Source organism: Oreochromis aureus, linkage group 5 (assembly GCF_013358895.1).
Source record: "Oreochromis aureus strain Israel breed Guangdong linkage group 5, ZZ_aureus, whole genome shotgun sequence".
In the NCBI taxonomy this organism is placed as follows: Eukaryota; Metazoa; Chordata; class Actinopteri; order Cichliformes; family Cichlidae; genus Oreochromis; species Oreochromis aureus.
In genome coordinates, this window is record NC_052946.1 from 11,594,311 (window position 1) to 11,618,255 (window position 23,945).

The window sequence follows — 23,945 nt, forward strand, 5'->3', positions numbered from 1 at the left end:
TTAAACTGAATGATGTATATTGTAATAGTGTGGAGTGTGGAGAGCGTTATAGTGCCGTTTACTATCAGAAAACTGTGGTGGACGGCGCCACCCTATGGCCGAATGTTCGTATTACATGCCGGTGTAAGGTTTCCGGTGTTATGGCGACCGCCGGTCACTGCATCGCTTCAATCTGGGGAAAGCAGACTGCATTCAGGTAAACTGTTTCTCATATAAACTTATAGCAATCTTTCACAGGCAACCACTGATAAGGGTCTCGTTTCTTTTAAAGGTTTTGTTTCTCGGAAATGTAAAAACATTTCTTCTTGCCCATTTTCTTGTCCTGCATCTTAAGTGTAGCTTAAAATTAACGTTAAGGGGGCTCCTTGTCTTCGTCAAGAACTTATAGGCTAGATGTTAGCCTCTGCATAGTATACTTCAGACACCGGGTAGCCTCAGTTCGTATTTTCCGCAGACGAAGAAACGTTTAAGTAATGCGTTATAATCACAACAGCTCCTCAATCTCATCTCACGTGCCCGTTAGGTCACTGTTGAGGGTCGCGACGTAGAGGTAAAGTTTAGTTAACTTGCTAATTGGCCGGAAGCTAGCTAAAACTTAAGAATTAATTAAGCACTCTAAAAACGAAGTTTGCATGCGTTTGGAGAGCTCCTGCACGTCAGAAACTCGAGGAAATGAAGCCAGATTTCGCAAGAGCTTTTAAAAAAACCCTGCTTTTAAAGAGTTAAAATATACCTAACCATAATCGTAATCGTAAAAAATAGATAAAATTCTTCGGTGACGTGTTTTAGACTTGTGTTCCACAGGTATTACTGAGTTTGATGAATATGTGTCGAGTCGGTGCTTTGATGTAGCGCTCTTAATTTCATGTCTCCAGTTACATCAGTACCACAGCCTTAACGTCACACACATTTAACCTTTACCTAACTGTATCAAACGTTATCACCAGGAGAATATGTAATTAATGACCGATAACGTTAACCTTCACCACCTATTGTTACCGAATGTGCAGCATAAGGCAGTTTCCTCGTTTCCCTCCCTTCCTTTGAATGTGAAATTGTGTGGGAGCCATTTGTTATACAGCACAATGTGGCATCTGCTTTAAGAAAGGTCACACTGTAATGTTCAATCATCAGTCAGTGGTATTGGGATGAAGAATATAATTGGCTCCAGGCTGTGCAAGAACATGCATACTTTTAACAAAATAGCATTGATCATGTAAATTTGGCTGTTGTGTAATACCAGGTACTGCACTGGCTACCTGCATATTAGGTCACATTATTAGCAGTGAATAGTTCTCATTTGGCCCTGCAACCTCAGTTGTGATTGCTAATGGAAAAAGGTCACCAGCACTAACAAAAAACAAAAAAACGTTTCCTTTTGTGAAGCTTAAATCTGCCCGGAGCTACACTCCCATGCACTTGCTTGTACCCACATGCTTGTCTACTCCAGTGTTAAGTTTTACCCATTGCAAGTCTGAGTCTGTTTCTCTGCCTCTTGCCTCTTCACAGTGTGCGGTGAAGGGAAGCATCTATTTCGCATGTCTGTGTAATTCTGACTATGCTGCTCCTGGTAGCACTGAGCATAGTTTTTTCACCCATTGTGGTAACCACTGAGACGCCTGAAAACCCACACCACAAACCACCAACACCACCTCTCAACTACAGCAGGATCTCCCTGCCACCAGAGCACGTACCCTATTTCTTGAACAACAATAAGAGGGTCGCCAAGCGATGCCGCCTGGATCCGCTCTGCCCTTTTAAAGTAAGATATGATCTTGGTTGGAGTTAATGTTTGTTCCTTTTTGTGCTTTACTTTCAGAATAAAAAAATACAACAGGTAACCTTGTTAACTTATGACTCACATGAAAATGGTTAATTAATTATTTTGCCTGTGAGTGTTGAACCTGTTAGTATAGGCATCATGCGAGCTATTTCGTTGTGATTCACACAGTAGCAATTTTAAAATACTGGATTTCTGTGCATTGGTTTGCTTATTAATGGATATTGCTTTCCTGAACCCAGAAAGAAGATACTTAACAGTTTATTTTGCTTTGTCTGTGCTTCTTTACAAGAGAGAGAGACTGCTCTAAATAGCAGCAGCTGAATTAAAAGCTTGTTAAAATCTTATTTTGGTGAAACTGCAAACTTTCTACGTGGTTTTTGTAAGACTTAAGTGAATAAAGTTAATTCCGGTAATGCTTCAAAATAACTGCACAACTAAGTGCCTGGGGCCATTGCTTCTAGACAGATTTTGCATCAGCTTAGTTAGGTCATTAAATGGATTAGCAGATAATCCATCACCACTGCTGTGTCTTTCACATTGCATATTACATTCTGTTTCTAATGGATTTTCTAAAAGAAAGATAAGATTTAATGTAACTTTTCTTTATTTCTTTAGCTCTCACGCCCTCTCTCTCCTACATACACACACAACACTGCTTATATTAATTTGTATTTTTACAACAGGATGCACTCCAGGATCTGTCTTTTTGTTGGGGTTATGAGAAGAACTGTGATCCAGAGAAACGCTTCAGCTATCCTATCTGCACCAAAGCTGACTCTGGATGGTACTATATTCAGTGAAATTAACAGTTATTGTTGTGATTTTTCAATTAAGAAATGTTGGATTTACTGAGTTGCAGTGTATGTAATTTTCCACAGTAAAAGTGGTTTCATGCAAAGTGTGCGTCATCGATGGTGTAATGGTTGTGCTTTTGCTGATTTGCCTGAATCTGTCAGGGCCCGTTCACTGGATGCCGCCCAGGAACTTTTCTGGAAGCAGGCTGATTTCGGCTACGTCAAAGAGCGCCTCTCTGAGCTCAAAACACTCTGCAAGGCTACTCAGCCAGTAAGTCTGCTCATTTCCTTAGTTCCCACACGCCTTGTGAGTCAACAGGAAGGAACAACAGGTAGAAATAGATGTAGCATTCAACAGGAGTCCACAGACAATGAGCCCAAAATAATTTCAAGTTCAAAAGCAGTGGTGTAGAGAGAATCTAGTAAAGAGACCACTCTCATGGCCTTTAAGGTCCACACTTTGCTGGTCACCTGAGTACTAAATATTTATGAATTTGCATTTTTTTTCCAAGGGGGACTCCTCATTAAAGTGTTGTAGTTACACTAGATTCTGCAAGGCTACAAATCTTTACCTGGACTTACGAAAGCCACGCAGAAGTCATGAGAGGTCAGTGCAATTGAAATACAGTTTTTATTTTTATTTTCTTTAAACATCAATGAGTATGCTTTGAAAGTCAACCGTGTTTATGCTGCAGGTACAAAGAGGACTTCATTCAGGCAGGAGAGATTGGTGGACACTGCAAACTCAACAAGGAAGCACTTGTTGGAGAGGGGGACCACAAAAGCCCCTTGCAGTCTTGGTGAGGCAGGACACATACATTCACATGAATCATACACTTAGTTATCAAACTACAATGAATGGCTTCTGTTGAAATCTTGAGCTTGTGTTAATAATCTTCCGGAGCCACTGTTAACAAAAGAAAGCTGGATGTTTGTCCCACGGACTTCCTTGATTTACGAATATAAAACACAATATCAAGTGCTGAAACACACCCACAATTTTTTTTTTTAAGACTTTTATGTAACTTTTTTCCCCCAACAAATACAAGACTGGTTCACATCCAAAATAGTAACACTGCACAGCACAAGAATATTACACCTTCTCCAGAGTCCACAGAGAACTTGTGATAATTTATGTCCATAATTGTTGTCCATTAGAATCCAGTTTACAGGTTACTCCCAGCTTCCAGTGGTTTCTTCCATTTGTCCACAAAAATTCGGGAGCTCCCATCAATATAATGTCCCAGCCTGATCAGAGTCATAACATCAATGATGAGCGACTTCCATAGAGAAATGGAGGGAGGCTCAACCCCCACCCATCTCAACATAATGCTTTTCCTGGCCAACATTAACAGTGACTGAATTACATGCTCATGTTGTACCAGTGAGACAGGAATATATCCCAATAAACACATTAATGTGTTTTCTGTCACCTGATGACCAATGGCTGTACTAATATTGGCGCAGACCTCTTTCCAAATTGACTGAATAATAGCACATTCCCACAAGCAATGGAATCTAGTGCCCACTCTGGCCTTACACTTGAGACAATTCGGAGATGTTCCCATATTATACTTACTATAAATACACGGAGAACTATACACATAGTACAAAATTTTGTACTGCAGTTCTTTAAATCGGTTACAAACAGAGATTTTAGATGGAAGGAGCAGGATTTTGTCCCATGCCTGTATATCTATTTCACATTTAAGCAACGTCCCCCAAGATTTCCTCAACCATGCCAATTTGTCCACAATTAGGGCATAAATCTCTGAATAAAACTTTGATATAAAATGTTTATGCTCTCTATTATCCAGAAGAAATTCCTCCAACCGAAAAGAGGCTGTTGAGATTTGTAATGATTTAGCATTCTTTAACACATAATGTCTCAATTGCAAATACTTATAAAACTCAGTATTTGACATAGAATACTGGGACTTCAGGGATTCGAATGATTTAAACTCACCATGTTTAAAGAGGTCATAAAACCTCTTTACACCTACTTTATGCCATCCCACAAAGCTCGACCCCATGTTTTGCAGCAGAAGGTCTGGATTATTTATAAGTGTTGACAAAATATTAAACGGGAGACTACTGTTAAAAAGTTTTCTCAGTTTTCCCCACGTCCACAAAGCATTATATATCAGCGGGTTATGCTTTCACAAGCTTTATTAAAAACCCTTAAAATAAACTATTTAACTTCACTTTCATCACCTTAAAAAATTCTACTGGGATGCCATCTGCCCCAGGACATTTTTCTGACTGGAGTGCAGATATAGCTTTATCCACCTCCATCAATGTTATGGGTGACTTTAGCAGGCTAACCTGATCTTCAGAGAGCTGAGGGAATACTAAGTCATTTAGGAAAAAGCCCGAGTTAAGCGTTGTTATGTCCATCTCAGTCTGGTATAAATTTGTATAGAATTCTCTAAAGCACCCATTAATCTGACGGTTTCCTACTTACCTTTTGCCATTCACATCCACAATAGCAGTGATAAAAGAACTTGATGGAGTATTGCTCGTAAGACGAGCCAGAAAGCGGTTAGGCTTATTAGCTGATTCAAAAAGCTGTTGTCTGGCAAAAAGGACATCTCTTTCATCCTTTTGCATTATCAAATTACGCAAGGATGTCCTGGCAATATTAAGCCCACTTAATGTTTCAGCTGATTTTGTTACATAATATTGTTTCTCCAGCTTTTTTATATTATTCTCGATCTCTAACTGCCTTGTTAATCGTTGTTTTCTTTTAAGACTTGTGTATGAAATAATCATCCCTCTCATGTAAGCCTTATAACTATCCCATAAAGTTCTCGGGTCTATCTCCTCTTTATCATTTATTTCTAAAAATAATGTTGTTTGCTCTGTTATGAAATGTATACATTTCTCATCCAAAAGGGACAGTGTGCTCATCTTCCAAGACATGGAGCGCTCAATATGTCTCATGGGTTGAATGGTTAGGACCACAGGAGCATGGTCAGAGAGACCTATATGACCAATATTTACCTGCTGAACTAACTGACTAATACACTTGGACATAAAAATATAATCTATACGAGATGCTGACAAGTGAGGGTTAGAGTGGAAAGTGTACTCTTTAGATAGTGGATTACATTGTCGCCAGACGTCCACAGAGACTTGCTATAGGTTCCAGACAAAATCTGTGGCGCAATGGATAAAGCGTTTGACTACGGATCAGAAAATTCTAGGTTCGATTCCTGGCTGGCTCGCAGCGCATGCTGTTTTTCTTGTTGGAATGGATATGCTCTTAAATACTGTACAAATTCGGTCTGAGAACAAACTTTGAGCTCACCTGACCTTTTGAGTTTCTTGGCGTGGGGCCAGTGGCGCAATGGATAACGCGTCTGACTACGGATCAGAAGATTCTAGGTTCGACTCCTGGCTGGCTCGAAGTGTCTGCTTCCTTTTGTGTGTATTTGGAGCGATGCTGTCACTTTCGGAGGGTGAAAACCACCGAGGCGCAGCGTTTTCAGACAGTGCATCTGAGCTCCTCTCATACTCCCTAAAACATAAGGGATCACCAAAGGTTTTCTTTAGCCAGAGCTCGTCCTTCTTCCCGCTCAGTTCACCCGTAGTGTTCTTTGGGTGCCTTCCAAGGTTTAACAAATATCCAGCTAGGATTATCACATTTACTCACAGCAGCCAATCTCATGGTGTTCCCTCTGTCTTATAGCGTCCTGATGACATCTAGGTTGTGCTAGGTTGTGGATGATGACAGTCAAACCTTAAGTACTGTTTGCGTTGGCTTACACTACGCGATGACTTTCAAATGTCCACTTTTACTGATGGCAATTTCCCAATCTAAGATAGCTAATGTGTCATTTTTCATATCCTTCCTGGTGAACCTGATGCGTTTCTCCACCACCTTAAAGTAATCTGTGATTGGTTTTACATCCCGAAATTTGACTTTCACCCAGGCGTCATCCACATATCTGAACCAGTGGTGTTCGAGGATAGGATGACTTAGCAGTCTTTTTTCCCACTTCCTCCTTATAACAGTTAGCCACAATGGGTTAAACTGGGGAATTCATGGTGCACCCACGTTTCTGCTCGTGGTAATGGCTCCTGTATGTGAGTTATATGGATCGATGACAGAATTCCGAGAGCACACACACACACACACACACACACACACTCACACTTTGTTGGTGTTGAGAGTGGTCCTGTTGGTGAGGGTGGGGTCATCCTGTAAGCTCTTACGAACTAGCACCACTTCTTCAGTAGTTGTAAGACAATTGAAGAGAGTTCTACCATTGTAAGCGACCGTAGTGTCAACTGCCTACATAATGATATGGCTGACCTTGTTCATAAAATCCATAGTGTTCTGAGCATGGCGTTTCCAGCTGCCTACCGACGGCTTGAGGACCAAAGCCAAAAGCCTTTAGATATTGTATGTAGCACAGTTGATCATGCAGACAATGGGTCTTTAAATTACCTCCCGTTTATGCAACTTAGGCAAACCACAGAGACTTGCTGTAGCTTCCAGACAAAATCTTTACCCACTTGTCCACATCCTTGGTGTGTGTCTGTTTAACTGGCCTTGGAGGACCCTCTTTGTCGCATGCCAATGTGTCTTGTGCACAGTAAGTAGATGAGCCTGCCTCTACTCCCTGGTCTTCGGCTATTTATGCAGTGTTAGACAGCATGAAAAGTATGACTGAATTCACTTCTCAGTGAATTCAATTACCTTTGAAGAGTTTTTGTCAACTAGAAGCGTTGCAAGTGTTTTTGGGCCCAGCTCCTCTTTTGGTTTTAAAAGATGGTAGGTAAATAAATTTTTCTCACCAGTTGGTTTAGCATCTGATTCTGTGGCTTTGGGAAGATTTTAGTAGCTTGGAGGCCTTAAACAGATGATCTCATTTGCAGACTTTAGGAGTAATCCCAGCCTGTGTACATCTGAGGCTAAATCTCAAGCGGTTCCTGTAGACTGCCATCTTTCATGCCACCTGCTTATACTCACGTAGCAGCTTCAGGCAGTCCTTGCCAAGGGAGGCAAAATGTCTCGATGGATGTTCAACCAACCACGTAAGGAAATCCGACAAAGTTGATTGTGCTCACCTGAAACTGAAACACTACATCCAGATAAACAGAATCAACATTGTGGGATTTCCTTACCTGGATGTTTTGAGCCTGCATCAAGACATTTTGCTGTCTGGAATATTTTGAAGGATTATCTTTGAGTTTTGCCGGCGATCAAAGTGTGACCTCATCTCACCTGACCTTTCAGGGACTGTCGTGCGGGGGCCAGTGGCGCAATGGATAACGCGTCTGACTACGGATCAGAAGATTCTACCTTCGACTCCTGGCTGGCTCGCAGCACGTGCTGTTTTTCTTGTTGGAATGGATATGCGCTTAAATATTGTACAAATTCGGTCTGAGAACAAACTTTGAGCTCACCTGACCTTTTGAGTTTCTTGGCGTGGGGCCAGTGGCGCAATGGATAACGCGATCTGACTACGGATCAGAAGATTCTAGGTTCGACTCCTGGCTGGCTCAAGTGTCTGCTTCCTTTGTGTGTATTGGGAGCGATGCTGTCACTTTCGGAGGGTGAAAACCACCGAGGCGCAGCGTTTTCAGACAGTGCATCTGAGCTCCTCTCATACTCCTAAAAACATAAGGGATCACCAAAGGTTTTCTTTTAGCCAGAGCTCGTCCTTCTTCCCGCTCAGTTCACCCGTAGTGTTCTTTGGGTGCCTTCCAAGGTTTAACAAATATCCAGCTAGGATTATCACATTTACTCACAGCAGCCAATCTCATGGTGTTCCCTCTGTCTTATAGCGTCCTGATGACATCTAGGTTGTGCTAGGTTGTGGATGATGACAGTCAAACCTTAAGTACTGTTTATGCTGGCTTACACCACGCGATGACTTTCAAATGTCCACTTTTACTGATGGCAATTTCCCAATCTAAGATAGCTAATGTGTCATTTTTCATATCCTTCCTGGTGAACCTGATGTGTTTCTCCACCACCTTAAAGTAATCTGTGATTGGTTTTACATCCCGAAATTTGACTTTCACCCAGGCGTCATCCACATATCTGAACCAGTGGTGTTCGAGGATAGGATGACTTAGCAGTCTTTTTTCCCACTTCCTCCTTATAAGAGTTAGCCACAATGGGTTAAACTGGGGAATTCATGGTGCACCCACGTTTCTGCTCGTGGTAATGGCTCCTGTATGTGAGTTATATGGATCAATGACAGAATTCGAGACACACACACACACACACACACACTCACACTTTGTTGGTGTTGAGAGTGGTCCTGTTGGTGAGGGTGGGGTCATCCTGTAAGCTCTTACTTAACTAGCACCACTTCTTCAGTAGTTGTAAGACAATTGAAGAGAGTTCTACCATTGTAAGTGACTGTAGTGTCAACTGCCTACATAACGATATGGCTGACCTTGTTCATAAAATCCATAGTGTTCTGAGCATGGCGTTTCCAGCTGCTCACCGACGGCTTGAGGACCAAAGCCAAAAGCCTTTAGATATTGTATGTAGCACAGTTGATCATGCAGACAATGGGTCTTTAAATTACCTCCGTTTATGCAACTTAGGCAAACCACAGAGACTTGCTGTAGCTTCCAGACAAAATCTTTACCCACTTGTCCACATCCTTGGTGTGTGTCTGTTTAACTGGCCTTGGAGGACCCTCTTTGTCGCATGCCAATGTGTCTTGTGCACAGTAAGTAGATGAGCCTGCCTCTACCCCTGGTCTTGGCTATTTATGCAGTGTTAGACAGCATGAAAAGTATGACTGAATTCACTTCTCAGTGAATTCAATTACCTTTGAAGAGTTTTTGTCAACTAGAAGCGTTGCAAGTGTTTTTGGGCCCAGCTCCTCTTTTGGTTTTAAAAGATGGTAGGTAAATAAATTTTTCTCACCAGTTGGTTTAGCATCTGATTCTGTGGCTTTGGGAAGATTTTAGTAGCTTGGAGGCCTTAAACAGATGATCTCATTTGCAGACTTTTAGGAGTAATCCCAGCCTGTGTACATCTGAGGCTAAATCTCAAGCGGTTCCTGTAGACTGCCATCTTTCATGCCACCTGCTTATACTCACGTAGCAGCTTCAGGCAGTCCTTGCCAAGGGAGGCAAAATGTCTCGATGGATGTTCAACCAACCACGTAAGGAAATCCGACAAAGTTGATTGTGCTCACCTGGAAACTGGAAACACTACATCCAGATAAACAGAATCAACATTGTGGGATTTCCTTACCTGGATGTTTTGAGCCTGCATCAAGACATTTTGCTGTCTGGAATATTTTGAAGGATTATCTTTGAGTTTTGCCGGTGATCAAAGTGTGACCTCACCTCACCTGACCTTTCAGGGACTGTCGTGGGGGGGCCAGTGGCGCAATGGATAACGCGTCTGACTACGGATCAGAAGATTCTAGGTTCGACTCCTGGCTGGCTGCATGGCGCTGCTGTTTTTCTTGTTGGAATGGATATGCGCTTAAATATTGTACAAATTCGGTCTGAGAACAAACTTTGAGCTCACCTGACCTTTTGAGTTTCTTGGCGTGGGGCCAGTGGCGCAATGGATAACGCGTCTGACTACGGATCAGAAGATTCTAGGTTCGACTCCTGGCTGGCTCGAAGTGTCTGCTTCCTTTTGTGTGTATTGGGAGCGATGCTGTCACTTTCGGAGGGTGAAAACCACCGAGGCGCAGCGTTTTCAGACAGTGCATCTGAGCTCCTCTCATACTCCTAAAAACATAAGGGATCACCAAAGGTTTTCTTTTAGCCAGAGCTCGTCCTTCTTCCCGCTCAGTTCACCCGTAGTGTTCTTTGGGTGCCTTCCAAGGTTTAACAAATATCCAGCTAGGATTATCACATTTACTCACAGCAGCCAATCTCATGGTGTTCCCTCTGTCTTATAGCGTCCTGATGACATCTAGGTTGTGCTAGGTTGTGGATGATGACAGTCAAAACTTAAGTACTGTTTGCGTTGGCTTACACTACGCGATGACTTTCAAATGTCCACTTTTACTGATGGCAATTTCCCAATCTAAGATAGCTAATGTGTCATTTTTCATATCCTTCCTGGTGAACCTGATGTGTTTCTCCACCACCTTAAAGTAATCTGTGATTGGTTTTACATCCCGAAATTTGACTTTCACCCAGGCGTCATCCACATATCTGAACCAGTGGTGTTCGAGGATAGGATGACTTAGCAGTCTTTTTTCCCACTTCCTCCTTATAAGAGTTAGCCACAATGGGTTAAACTGGGGAATTCATGGTGCACCCACGTTTCTGCTCGTGGTAATGGCTCCTGTATGTGAGTTATATGGATCAATGACAGAATTCCGAGAGCACACACACACACACACACACACACTCACACTTTGTTGGTGTTGAGAGTGGTCCTGTTGGTGAGGGTGGGGTCATCCTGTAAGCTCTTACGAACTAGCACCACTTCTTCAGTAGTTGTAAGACAATTGAAGAGAGTTCTACCATTGTTAGTGACTGTAGTGTCAACTGCCTACATAACGATATGGCTGACCTTGTTCATAAAATCCATAGTGTTCTGAGCATGGCGTTTCCAGCTGCCTACCGACGGCTTGAGGACCAAAGCCAAAAGCCTTTAGATATTGTATGTAGCACAGTTGATCATGCAGACAATGGGTCTTTAAATTACCTCCCGTTTATGCAACTTAGGCAAACCACAGAGACTTGCTGTAGCTTCCAGACAAAATCTTTACCCACTTGTCCACATCCTTGGTGTGTGTCTGTTTAACTGGCCTTGGAGGACCCTCTTTGTCGCATGCCAATGTGTCTTGTGCACAGTAAGTAGATGAGCCTGCCTCTACTCCCTGGTCTTCGGCTATTTATACAGTGTTAGACAGCATGAAAAGTATGACTGAATTCACTTCTCAGTGAATTCAATTACCTTTGAAGAGTTTTTGTCAACTAGAAGCGTTGCAAGTGTTTTTGGGCCCAGCTCTCTTTTGGTTTTAAAAGATGGTAGGTAAATAAATTTTTCTCACCAGTTGGTTTAGCATCTGATTCTGTGGCTTTGGGAAGATTTTAGTAGCTTGGAGGCCTTAAACAGATGATCTCATTTGCAGACTTTTAGGAGTAATCCCAGCCTGTGTACATCTGAGGCTAAATCTCAAGCGGTTCCTGTAGACTGCCATCTTTCATGCCACCTGCTTATACTCACGTAGCAGCTTCAGGCAGTCCTTGCCAAAGGGAGGCAAAATGTCTCGATGGATGTTCAACCAACCACGTAAGGAAATCCGACAAAGTTGATTGTGCTCACCTGGAAACTGGAAACACTACATCCAGATAAACAGAATCAACATTGTGGGATTTCCTTACCTGGATGTTTTGAGCCTGCATCAAGACATTTTGCTGTCTGGAATATTTTGAAGGATTATCTTTGAGTTTTGCCGGAGATCAAAGTGTGACCTCACCTCACCTGACCTTTCAGGGACTGTCGTGGGGGGGCCAGTGGCGCAATGGATAACGCGTCTGACTACGGATCAGAAGATTCTAGGTTCGACTCCTGGCTGGCTCGCAGCGCGTGCTGTTTTTCTTGTTGGAATGGATATGCGCTTAAATATTGTACAAATTCGGTCTGAGAACAAACTTTGAGCTCACCTGACCTTTCGAGTTTCTTGGCGTGGGGCCAGAGGCGCAATGGATAACGCGTCTGACTACGGATCAGAAGATTCTAGGTTCGACTCCTGGCTGGCTCAAGTGTCTGCTTCCTTTGTGTGTATTGGGAGCGATGCTGTCACTTTCGGAGGGTGAAAACCACCGAGGCGCAGCGTTTTCAGACAGTGCATCTGAGCTCCTCTCATACTCCTAAAAACATAAGGGATCACCAAAGGTTTTCTTTTAGCCAGAGCTCGTCCTTCTTCCCGCTCAGTTCACCCGTAGTGTTCTTTGGGTGCCTTCCAAGGTTTAACAAATATCCAGCTAGGATTATCACATTTACTCACAGCAGCCAATCTCATGGTGTTCCCTCTGTCTTATAGCGTCCTGATGACATCTAGGTTGTGCTAGGTTGTGGATGATGACAGTCAAACCTTAAGTACTGTTTGCGTTGGCTTACACTACGCGATGACTTTCAAATGTCCACTTTTACTGATGGCAATTTCCCAATCTAAGATAGCTAATGTGTCATTTTTCATATCCTTCCTGGTGAACCTGATGTGTTTCTCCACCACCTTAAAGTAATCTGTGATTGGTTTTACATCCTGAAATTTGACTTTCACCCAGGCGTCATCCACATATCTGAACCAGTGGTGTTCGAGGATAGGATGACTTAGCAGTCTTTTTTCCCACTTCCTCCTTATAAGAGTTAGCCACAATGGGTTAAACTGGGGAATTCATGGTGCACCCACGTTTCTGCTCGTGGTAATGGCTCCTGTATGTGAGTTATATGGATCGATGACAGAATTCCGAGAGCAATTTCCCAGACTAAGATAGCTAGCGTGTCATTTTTCATATCCTTCCTGGTGAACCTGATGGCTGGCTCGCAGCGTGTTGTGTTTTTCATGTTCGGATGGATACGCTTATAAATATAAATAAATAATATTGTTATTAACATAACTATATAATTAATAACTAAATATTGTTCCAGGTTCATAGAAGTGCTAACTACATTTACATATTTACAGTTACATGAGCCTTGAGAGAAATAAATAGTTAATGTATGTTCCCAGTCATTGGAAATTTACAATTGTATTGTTTTAATTCTCATTGAATTTTTCATTTCACTTGATTGTCAATCTTCATAAATGCCCATGAACTGTTATATGAAGCTTCTTCAAGTTAGCTAAGCTCATTGCATAACATGATTTTCTCCAGGCAGTTAACAGTAAACACTTGTGACAACAGCTCAGAAAATCATGTGTTTGTTTTTTGATATAGATTATTCTGCATCACTGAATCTTATAAAAGAATAATTTGTTTTGATGTGTTAATTTGTTTGTGTTTTTTTGTTGTTGATGTGTTAATATATGTTTTTTCATTGTGTCCTGCCTTTCCAATTACATATATAATTTTTACTGTTCTATTTACAATAGTTGTTTGATGTTTTTGTAGGTATGCTGAGCTGCAGACATACACAAATCTGGACTTTCATCCCATAGAGGATAGTTACTGTGACATAATAGTTGAAAAACCTACTGTTTTCATGAAACTTGATGCTGGTGAGTAATAAAGATTTACTGGACTCAAATTAAAGCCCTGAAATCTTAACAGAAAGCTTGATTCTTTTACTCTTACTATACTTGACACTGACGCATTTAAAACCTCATTTAAATGTTGCAGGAATGTATTGACAGCATTTTTTCTGTTTTTATCCACATAAATGAATACTAATGGTATTTTTTGTTTAAAATCAGATGTTTAAAATTAAAGAAATCAAAATAGATAGTTCGCAATCTGCCTTAAATGTGACTTTGCATTGAGCAGTCAAGCACACTGTGCTTGTGTCTACCAGCTTGAATAGGAAACCAAATCAAGGTGAGATGGAACTTTACCAAAAATAACACTGTTGTATGAGGGGTTCAGGGTAGTGAAAACATAGAATAGGAGATGTTACATAGCAAAGACATCGTAGAGAGGCAACAGGTATAGGCCATTGCCAAGATGAAGATTACAAGGAAGGTGAAAATGTAAAAGCTCTGTGAGCTATTCTCATGTCCATATTTGATTCTTTAATTCTACTAGAGCAGCTTTGCATGAGTCACAACTCAGAATAGTCTTTATTTGTCTTATACTAGCCTATCAGTTAATTTACTCTGATCATGATTTTTGCTCTCTTTAGGCCAACTTTCTGAGTGTGCCTTCTAAACACAAGCTTTGGTGTTGTACAGGGCCACAGTTGAGATGACAATATTAGTGATATCCCATTTCTATGACATTTTAGAGATCTGAGAATTAAAAAAAATGTCTGAAAGTGTAACAGTATAATATAATAATTATTATTATTTATATATATATGTATTTTATTTGTGTGTGTAACAGGGGTGAACATGTACCACCATTTCTGTGACTTCATCAACCTGTACATCTCCCAGCACATTAATAACTCCTTCAGCTCAGATATCAACATTGTCATGTGGGACACGGTGGGTACCTGATGCTTGCCACTGCTGTTTCAGTGGTGGTTTTAATCTACAATGGGTTTGTTAATTAATTATTTCCGTTTAAGGAAAATAATAATGGATAATGAAGTAAATACATGTTAATAACCTTCCAAATCTTTGTTTTGCTGCACTTAATGCCCAAGATGTTTATGCCACACTTGTCTGTCAGAAGAAGACACAGGGCTGGATTTTCCCGTTGTCTTTTTCCCCCCCATGAATTTATAAACGCCTCTTTTAGATTTAGAGAAAACTGGCAGGAAGAGGGAAAGCAGTGACCTTTCATCAGAAATTGCACAGTGCTGCAGGCTGCCGCATAATAGTGTGGTAATAGATTTTTGTATAAAAGCAAAACTTCAGAAGAAAAAACAGATGACTGCCTCTGGTGGTGCTTGAGGCATAATGTAGTTAATTTGGATTTTATTGCTTTGTTTTTTTTATTTCTGCTGTGACACTGATTGAATCAACATTTGTTCCCTATTTTATGTTTCTCCCAGAGTTTTTATGGTTATGGAGATCTGTTCAGTGAAACGTGGAGGGCCTTCTCAGAGTATGACATCATCCATCTGAAGACTTTTGACTCAAAAAGAGTAGGTATAATCACAACTCTGGCAAACCAGGTATTTTTAGATGTTCTGGAGAAGATGCCCTGTACCTACAGAGCTGTCCTGGAAAATAATTTTGACATTATCCTCTGTTGCTGAGGCCAAACTATAAATGTTCCACCTTTTCTTTGGTACTTGAACTGGACTATATTTACATAGTTCTTCTACAGACTTATTAATTGCTTAACATAGAGATACACTAATTGACTGGAAATTCAAATTCAACCCTGAAATTTGTTCAAATAACAAATTGTGACCTCACCTTTCATTTGCTCAGTTTCAGTGGCACAATGAACTCAGATGTTCTTGGGTTTGACTCCTGGCTTGCTCTGAATGTGTGTGCTTCTTTTGTTTGGTGTTTTGTTTTTTTTTTTGGTAGTGCGAGGGATGCTCTCATGAAAGTTTTGAACGATTAGTCAGAGATCAAAGTCTGATCTCACAATTCTCATAAAGAATTAATTTATTAAACTAATGAAATCAAGCCAAGTTGCTTAAGAATGGCACAAGGAAGTGCTTCCTAGAGCGTAGAAAAAAATTTGAGTTGATCATTCTTTTAAAGTCGACTTCAAACTTGTTTAGGACGATACTACTACTTGCATTTGTAATGGCCGAAAATGAAAATTTTAAAAAGTAAAAAAGAGATGGAAGAAATACTCTTCAACTATGTTCTGAGTGTTTACATGACATAGTTTTCCACAAGAGGGCACTCTGTAAGATCTTTGTTGGCAACACACATATTTGAAATGCTACAAACATGACAACCAGTGGTTCCATGAGGGGTAAGGTAAATAAATAACTATGAATAACACATGTTAGGAAAACCTATTTATGTTTATCATGTGTGAAAGGTAAAGAAAACATCCTCGATATTGTAATATGTTATTTTTAAATCCCCAAATATTGGTAAGGGTATCAATCCTAAAAATCCTTTACTGGTCAGGATCTAATATCATTCCAGTGTCACAAACAATGTGCTGTTTTTGAAAGAGTTGAAACCATCAGGGGATTGTTTGGTTTTTCCGATATGGTAGTAGAAGTGTTGTTATAGACTCCAGTGCATGCATGTAGATGTCGTTATTACAACTTGACAATCATTTCTGTGCCATATCAGTTAGTTACAGTTTGATCGCTTCCCATTTGTGTATAGGTTTGCTTCAAAGATGCCTTCTTCTCCCTTCTCCCAAGAATGAGATATGGTCTTTTTTACAACACTCCTCTTGTAAGTTACCCCCCACGTGTGTGTGTGTGTGTGTGTGTGTGTGTGTGTGTGTGTGTGTGTGTGTGTGTGTGTGTGTGTGTGTGTGAATTAGTGTAACTACTGAGATTCATATATGTATTTGCTATATGAAAACTGCAGTGTCTTACATTTTCAAAACTGCTTTGTTTGCGTCTCTATCTATTTTTAGCTCACATTCCATACATATATAGGTCTTTCCTAAATTCAAGATATCTGGTGTAGTCGTAAACATGCAGTTTAGGTCAAATATTTATGTAATATATTCAAAGGCTCAGCAAGTGCTTATGTTATTTAAATGATAATTCCAAGGAGATTACTACAAAGAGGATCCCACGTAAATATGTGTCGTCCTGTGGTTCCAGCCTTGAGGTGTGAAATATTGATAGGTCAGCCTCAAGCTGCTTTTGATTGCCCCTGCTGCACATCATGTTTATATTCATGTGCTCACATTTACAGCTGCAGTACAACGGTGTGTATGTGATATTCTAAAACCTGAGAAATGCCTCATCTCATATGATACTCACTCCAGGGAGATAAGCAAATATCTATACAACTGTCAGTTTCCCTGTGTGTGTAATATACAGTATATATTTCTTTTATTATTTCTTTTTATCACAGTCCAGTGCAGTAATGTGATGCTATTGCTAGATTCAATTAGTTTTTACTTCATTTCAAATTACAGAGTAGTATTTATGTATGACTGCATACATATTCTAGTACAATATTTGATATTAAACAGTTAAAAATAGACGTTATAAATGTTTTTGAAATTGGCTCTTTATGTACTGTGTTAATGGCAGATCTCAGACTGCTACAGTGAAGGGATGTTTCGGGCATTTTCCCAGCACATCCTGCATCGACTCAACATCACACGAGACAAGCCACAGGTAGGAACAACATTTCTAGGGAAACACATCAATTACTTTTCCTGTATCCGAGTTATACCATATAATATACATACAGTAACACCAAATCATTTCTCATAAATAACATTATGGCTGCATTTCACCACTATAGAAAACCTGTGAAAGCATTCAGAAGTTTCTTTCTTGTGCATAGATCATACTGCTACTGAATCAAGCCTTTGAACATTTCTTTAGTTAAAACGTTTTCAGTTAAAAGCTCGTGTGCAACCACTTCTGTGGACTCACTGTTTGCATTAACAATTAAGATATTGTTTCTTGGGCAGACTTTAGGGAAAGCAGTACTGCCTCTTACCCTATGTATTCACAATAAAATTGTGGGACTATGTAAGGTAAAAGTACTGACTGAGCTACTTTGGTTTGCTCATTGCCATCATGGGTTTCATTCACTAAAAAGGCTAAACTGTAATCAGTGGGACATTGACTAATACATTCAATAAATAAAGACTAGGCATAAGTTGGATGTATTTTACAATTTTTTCTTGGCTAATGCACTTTTTTCTCATCTTATAATGTCTATATTAAAATGTTTGTTTTTCTGTAAAGCCATTTTCAGAAACAGCAGGTCTGATGCAATAGGTAATGCCTTATCAGGCTATGAGTTTAACAGTAAGAGCAGGTAAAACATTATGAGTGAAGGATGGTCTCCTTTTGAGGGATTTATTGCCACAGGTTCAGGCTGGTGTCTGTTTGTTTAGTCTTTATCTTTGACTTCTCTAGAGAGGTGGGTGGGGCTTTTGTCTTCTGTTAGAATTACTAAGCTTAAAGACTAACAAAAGCACAAATAGGAACAAAAATTGTTGCACATATATTTTAACATTTTCCCCTAGTGACAGTGCTTATTTTATTGTGTCTTACTTTGTCTGTGTCTTAGCTTTCATGGCACTTAATGTTCTTCTTTCTTTTACTCTTTTTGTGTACAGTATTTTGTCACTGTTTGTTTGTGAAAAGCACTTAATAAATAAACTTTACTTATTTTATTTACTTACTTGCTTACAGCTACAACCTGTGGACAAGGGTCTGGAAAGTTCGTCATAGAGCCTACAAATGGCCAGTGTACTTTAAGGACCTGTAGTTTTAATTTTTTTCTTGTTTTTTTTACAGTTGACATGAATATGTGGAAGCAAATAGCCCAACGGTAGAATTGTCTTGAATCTTCTGCAGCCATAGTCTCATTGATGGTCTAGTGGTTAAGATTTGGTGCTCTTGCTGCCATAGTCTGGATTCAATTTCTGATAGGAAATGTCAGGTTTTTTTCCACGTTGCAGTTGAATACCCTTTTCCTAATTCTGTTTCTTTTTGACAGCAGTTAGCTCAAGGCTTTTCATATTGTATGATTATAGCCCTGTAATACAAGAGGGTCTCTCTCATATCGCTCTCTTTTTCTAACTGCTTTTTCCTCACTTTGGTGGAAAATGTAATGAAATCAAGGAAAGGTTTGAAGAAGACTTTACTAGGTCTTAGGAAAATAGAAGCATGTTGCTTAGAGAATCCCAACTGTACTTACCGACTCCCTAAGAGCATGATGGGAGATCTGTGCCATTTTGAAACTAGAGTTTCAAAAAGATGGACTACAAAGTGCATATTTTACTTTTACCTCAACGTGTTCTCACCATGTTTTTTTCATGCGGGTCATATAGTACATAATATAATGTCCTATTCTTAAAATATGACATTATATTATAGAAAATGAACATATAGCCTATAAAAGAAAATACATTATACTTTCTTTTCTTTCCCAGTGATTCAGTTCCTCCTTTCTGTAAAGGCTTTCGATGGCTGAAATGCATTTCCCTCCATTAATCAATTATCCAACTCAGGGTGGGGGGTGGGTGTCTGCATCCTATCCCAGCTGACCTGAAGTAAAAATTAATTTACTGATAATTCGAATTGCTTGCAATAATGGAAACGGAACTATGGCAAACCGTAAATGTGGTTTATTTTAATACAGTATAATACAACCTATATTCTTCACTCAAGGCAACACCTGAACAGGAAGCAGATTTCGCTGCAGCATTGAAAACAATTTATCAAGTTAATGCATGAGGTGGAAAACAGTTTTAATTAACATTTACATGGTCTGTTCTACCTCTGGTGTTTTGTTGATCACTGCTCTAAGTAGTAGGATGGTATTATCGTCTCTCCTTTCATTAAGGATAGTCCACTGTAGCTTATGCTAAATGAGGTAATTAAGAAACAATGTAACTAAATTTTCTTAGTATCTGGAGAACCGTAGTCATCTCTTTCTTTGGCTACCACACAAATACTTCCAGGGAAACTTCCTAAGCAAAACTGACTATTCGGCTGCACCCATAATTTGTAGAAGCAAATTACACACATGGACGCTTTAATGCTTGGCAGTTGAGTATTACACCTACATTATGGATGTGCACTATAAACTTCAATAGGAAGTCTTTAGGAATAAGGAAAAGAAACATAATTTCCTCTTCCATATTCTGTAAGTAACATTCAGAAACATCTGGCCCAGACTCTGCAAAAGTCCACGATCGATGCCTTTAAAAATGTTTGCCTTGATGGCACCTCCTCTTTTGCACTGAGAGTCTGCCATCATTTGCCATCAGCAGTAAGTGTAACATAACCATGATGCTGACTTCTACAATAGTCGATTGGTTATTGGATACTAAGTGCATCAATGACACTACACCTACCCCAACACCCACCTCACCCCAACCTGATATAGTACTTTCTGAAAGAGTACATGCATAACTGTATACTGACAGTGCCATGCACTCACTTCCTTATTCATATTCTTCATCTATAACTCTCCAGACCTCCTCATAAGTGCTTTATGGTGCCATGCTGGTAATGATTGACTGTATCTTTATGACCAGCAAGGCCCGATAACTTCTTCCTTCCTGTGAAGCAGCTCATTGGGTATTCATATTCTTCACTGGAAATATGCTAAGAGGCTTTTCAGCGAGACACGGGGCTACGGCCGATAGCAGGCTGGCAACTGAATGAGAGGTCTTCCCAGCCCTGATCCTCTTCCCAGCTCTTCCTTTCATCCCTAGATTAATGACATCAGGCAGAAACTCACGCTGCTCTCCTTTATTGTGTCCTATTCATTTGTAACTGCCATCCCACTCCTTCTATCTCACCTCATCATAATTTGCTGTCTTCTTGTCTTGCTCAAATGGCTTTTCCCCAATACTCTTTGAAATATATTTGAATTCGAAAAAGAGAAATTGTGTATGTACTGATTGCATATATAATTACCACTGAGGTATAGTAGTTTGGTTTTTTTGTATTTAGATTATTTCACTGGTTTGAACTTCCTGCATTTATTTGGATTTTAAGATAATGAAGGGCCCTTACTGTTTAACTCAGTTTGTTACAGATTTTGACCCCTCCAAAAGTCTCAATACTCTTTCTGATCACAAGATGGCAGTAGTAGACCGGGAAAAGAAATATCCCTAAACTGGCTGTCTGGACTAATAGGATTATGTCAGAAAAAAAAATCTCATTGTCACATTAAAAATTGGACTCTAAATGTGATTTTAGACTATTGAGATTATCCACTGCGTAGTAAGCACGTTAATTTGTATGAGCACCATGTTTTCCCAGCTGTCTATCTTTTGTTTGTCCTTGGCTGATTGTTTATTGGGTGCGTTGCTGATTCCAGGAGGGGCGTGTTCGTGTCACCCTGCTCGCACGCAGCACAGAATACAGAAGGATACTAAACCACATGGAGGTGAGTCCAGCACCACTGGCCCTTCTCTTTGTCTCTTTCTTCCTTGTACCTGTTCTTCACTCTGCAGGACAGGCGGCACAGAACTCTCTGTTCTCTTACTGCTTGTCCTCCTTTTTCTTTCTCTTTATCTTCTCTCTCTTTTACATTTCTGTCTTTACTTTATACAACTCCCTCACACCTCCTCCTCCTTCAGCTATCGATTTACTGCCCACCTCTGTTAAGTGCCTATTTAAAATCTTATTTGTTATAAAAAGTATGAGTAAAAAACAAGGCTTGTGATTTATATCATCACTGTCTGTATTTGTTTGCCGTCTCATTGATCACAGAACCTGTTCTTTTGTTGTTGTTACAGCTGGTAAATGCCCTCAAGACTGCGCCTTTACTGGAGGTCAATGTGGTAGACTACAAATACAAGTGAGTTATAGAGCACTGGCTACATGAGTCTAGGAAGCTTTCAGTGCTGCTCAGCATTGGTCACCACACATTGTTATACAGCTGTGTGTAAGAATAAAGGAATCAGTCACAATGACTGATGTGTAACTCATTGTCTGTCTTTCAGGGATGTTCCCTTCCTGGAGCAGCTGAGGATCACCCACAACTCTGACATCTTTATAGGGATGCACGGGGCTGGTCTCACCCACCTCCTCTTCCTCCCTGACTGGGCTGTCATCTTTGAGCTGTGAGTGACATTGTCCATCTGTGTGTCAGCTATACACATGCATGTGTGTATAGTTGTGTGTATGTGTGAGTAAAAGCCAGGTGGAGCACAGGCACGGGGAGAGCAATTTGTTTGGCAGCCTGCTCCGTCCAAAGTACCCCTCAGCCACTTGGTATATGACTGTGAAATACTGCCTAATTAACCAGCCCCTCATCACACCTGGCAATCCTCAGCGAAGGAGCTACTTGAAATGTGTGTGTGTGTGTGTGTGTAGAAGCATAGAGAGAGTTGGGTGTAGATTTTGGAGGGTGACACAAAGGAAGAAGCACTGTGTGCATAGAGAAAGAGAGAGAGAGAGAAATTGAGCTAGAACGAGGGAAAGAGAGGCAGATCGAGGAGAGCAAGAGATAAAGTGTCTGCATCCGTCCCTCCTAGATATAACTGTCAGGATGAGAGCTGCTATCGAGATTTGGCTCGGCTGCGGGGCATTCGATACGTGACTTGGCAGAAAATGGACAAAGTGCTCCCACAGGACAAGGTAGGGGAAACTCCTGTATACGCCATTAGCTTCCCAGTACCCCAGCAGCAGCTTTCGTAATTCATCTCACCTGTGTAACATAAGTGTACACACACTTATCCTCACATGTGCACACTGAATTATGTGCAGTTATTGGTGCAAGAGAACAAATGTAAAGACTTCATTTCGTACTTATACGTCTTTGTCCTCTTCCTGTAACAGTGAGGTTAGCCTGTTAACACAAACACACACGCCTATGCTCTTATGTTGTGTTTCTCCTGTGCTTCTGTGTTTCACACATCCTCTCTAATGCTTCTCTCAGGGTCACCATCCCACCCTTGGGGACCATCCGAAGTTTACCAACTACTCCTTTGATGTGGAGGAGTTCATGCGCCTTGTGCTGGAGGCAGCCGATTATGTCACGCACCATCCTAAATGGCAGCGCCGTGCCCTTCGTGATGAACTCTAGAGCATCTGTGAGTGGACCGAGGGGGCGCAGACATCTGGCTGCTGAAGAACTCTAAACTTTAACCTGCTTTTTTTCTGTGATGGGAAAAGAAAAACTTCACATTGGCAGAGTAATCGTTAAGGTATCTTGAAAAGTTGCCACATTTACCAGTGAATCACAGTGGTGCAGCGGGTTTTTTGTCACCTACTGTCTGCTGCATTGACAGGTCTGGATGAATGAAAACAGTATGGCGGACAGCTCGAGTTTGAATGGCTTTCACTAGCTCTATTAGTGTCAAATCAGTTAAAGGACTAGGCGTGTGTAGTGGAACCATCTGGAAAGCAATAAGATGTGTCCTATGCTTCTTCATTACCTCCCTGCGTCTGCTTCATTCCACGTCGCCAGAGTTAGCAAATGAGCAGCTGTTACGACATTCCTTCACATGCGACATCTTGTCCCATTTGATCAGTGTCACGTTGACGGGAGCCTCTAGAGTTGTTGACAGTCACGCTAGAATTTCTGCGCACATCCTGCATAAACTAGTCTAATACGGTGAGCAGTATTCACACGCTGGATTCTCACATCCAGTTGTAGTCTGACATTTTGAAATCATGTGGTTTTAAGTTACAATCTCATCCCAAACACATAAAAGTCTAAATGGTAAGAGACAGAATGTGTCATCCCTACTGCCATGATGTATTTTCTGTTGTATCAGTATTAATGTTTGTGTGTTTAAATGCAGGAATAGTATTTAGAACAGTAACGCTGCATACATGTATGCGTATGTTGTATGTTATCATGTATGCGTGTGTAAACCTTAACATACTGATGAAGATTGTTTTAGGATGAAAAGCAAAAATATTTAACTGGCTTTGCGGCTCTACTCTTTGCTGCTGGATCTTTATTTAAATTTGACCTGGTTTTCTTTAATATTTGTCACATTTATTATTTAAAAATGTGTTGTGCTGGTTTGATTGAATACCTTTTGATGCCAATGCCTTTTTCATTATAAATTCCTTTGCATTCTACCAAAGGAAATGTCAGCGTCGTTATGGTCAAATAATGAGAGTGCTGCTATTATCTGTTACCTTTTCCAGAGACTTCTGAATGCTGTTAGTTTTGTATTTTACAATAAATTTGTCTGAATTGGAA

At 40.5% G+C, this 23,945-nt stretch overlaps 1 protein-coding gene and 6 non-coding genes across 8 annotated transcripts; all 7 read left to right on the forward strand.

Annotated features, from left to right (window-relative positions):
* Positions 1 to 118: 118 nt before the first annotated feature.
* eogt (EGF domain-specific O-linked N-acetylglucosamine (GlcNAc) transferase) lies at positions 119 to 23,945 on the forward strand. Of its 2 annotated transcripts, none has more exons than XM_031752365.2 (16): positions 119 to 196; positions 1,510 to 1,762; positions 2,467 to 2,567; positions 2,740 to 2,848; positions 3,090 to 3,184; positions 3,273 to 3,377; positions 13,648 to 13,754; positions 14,575 to 14,678; positions 15,191 to 15,283; positions 16,446 to 16,517; positions 17,336 to 17,422; positions 21,102 to 21,170; positions 21,523 to 21,584; positions 21,730 to 21,849; positions 22,264 to 22,366; positions 22,668 to 23,945. In XM_031752365.2, the coding sequence occupies exons 2-16, from the start codon at positions 1,559 to 1,561 to the stop codon at positions 22,812 to 22,814; spliced, it is 1,578 nt and encodes a 525-aa protein (XP_031608225.1). In that variant the 5' UTR covers positions 119 to 196; positions 1,510 to 1,558; the 3' UTR covers positions 22,815 to 23,945. The 2 variants fall into 2 exon arrangements, with proteins under 2 accessions (XP_031608225.1, XP_039467756.1); XM_039611822.1 differs by lacking the exon at positions 119 to 196 and adding an exon at positions 413 to 550.
* trnar-acg lies at positions 5,913 to 5,985 on the forward strand. The gene has a single exon. It is a non-coding gene; the product is annotated as a tRNA-Arg (tRNA).
* On the forward strand, positions 8,018 to 8,091 carry trnar-acg. The gene has a single exon. It is a non-coding gene; the product is annotated as a tRNA-Arg (tRNA).
* trnar-acg lies at positions 9,935 to 10,008 on the forward strand. The gene has a single exon. It is a non-coding gene; the product is annotated as a tRNA-Arg (tRNA).
* On the forward strand, positions 10,116 to 10,188 carry trnar-acg. The gene has a single exon. It is a non-coding gene; the product is annotated as a tRNA-Arg (tRNA).
* Positions 12,040 to 12,112, forward strand: trnar-acg. The gene has a single exon. It is a non-coding gene; the product is annotated as a tRNA-Arg (tRNA).
* Positions 12,221 to 12,293, forward strand: trnar-acg. Its single transcript has one exon. It is a non-coding gene; the product is annotated as a tRNA-Arg (tRNA).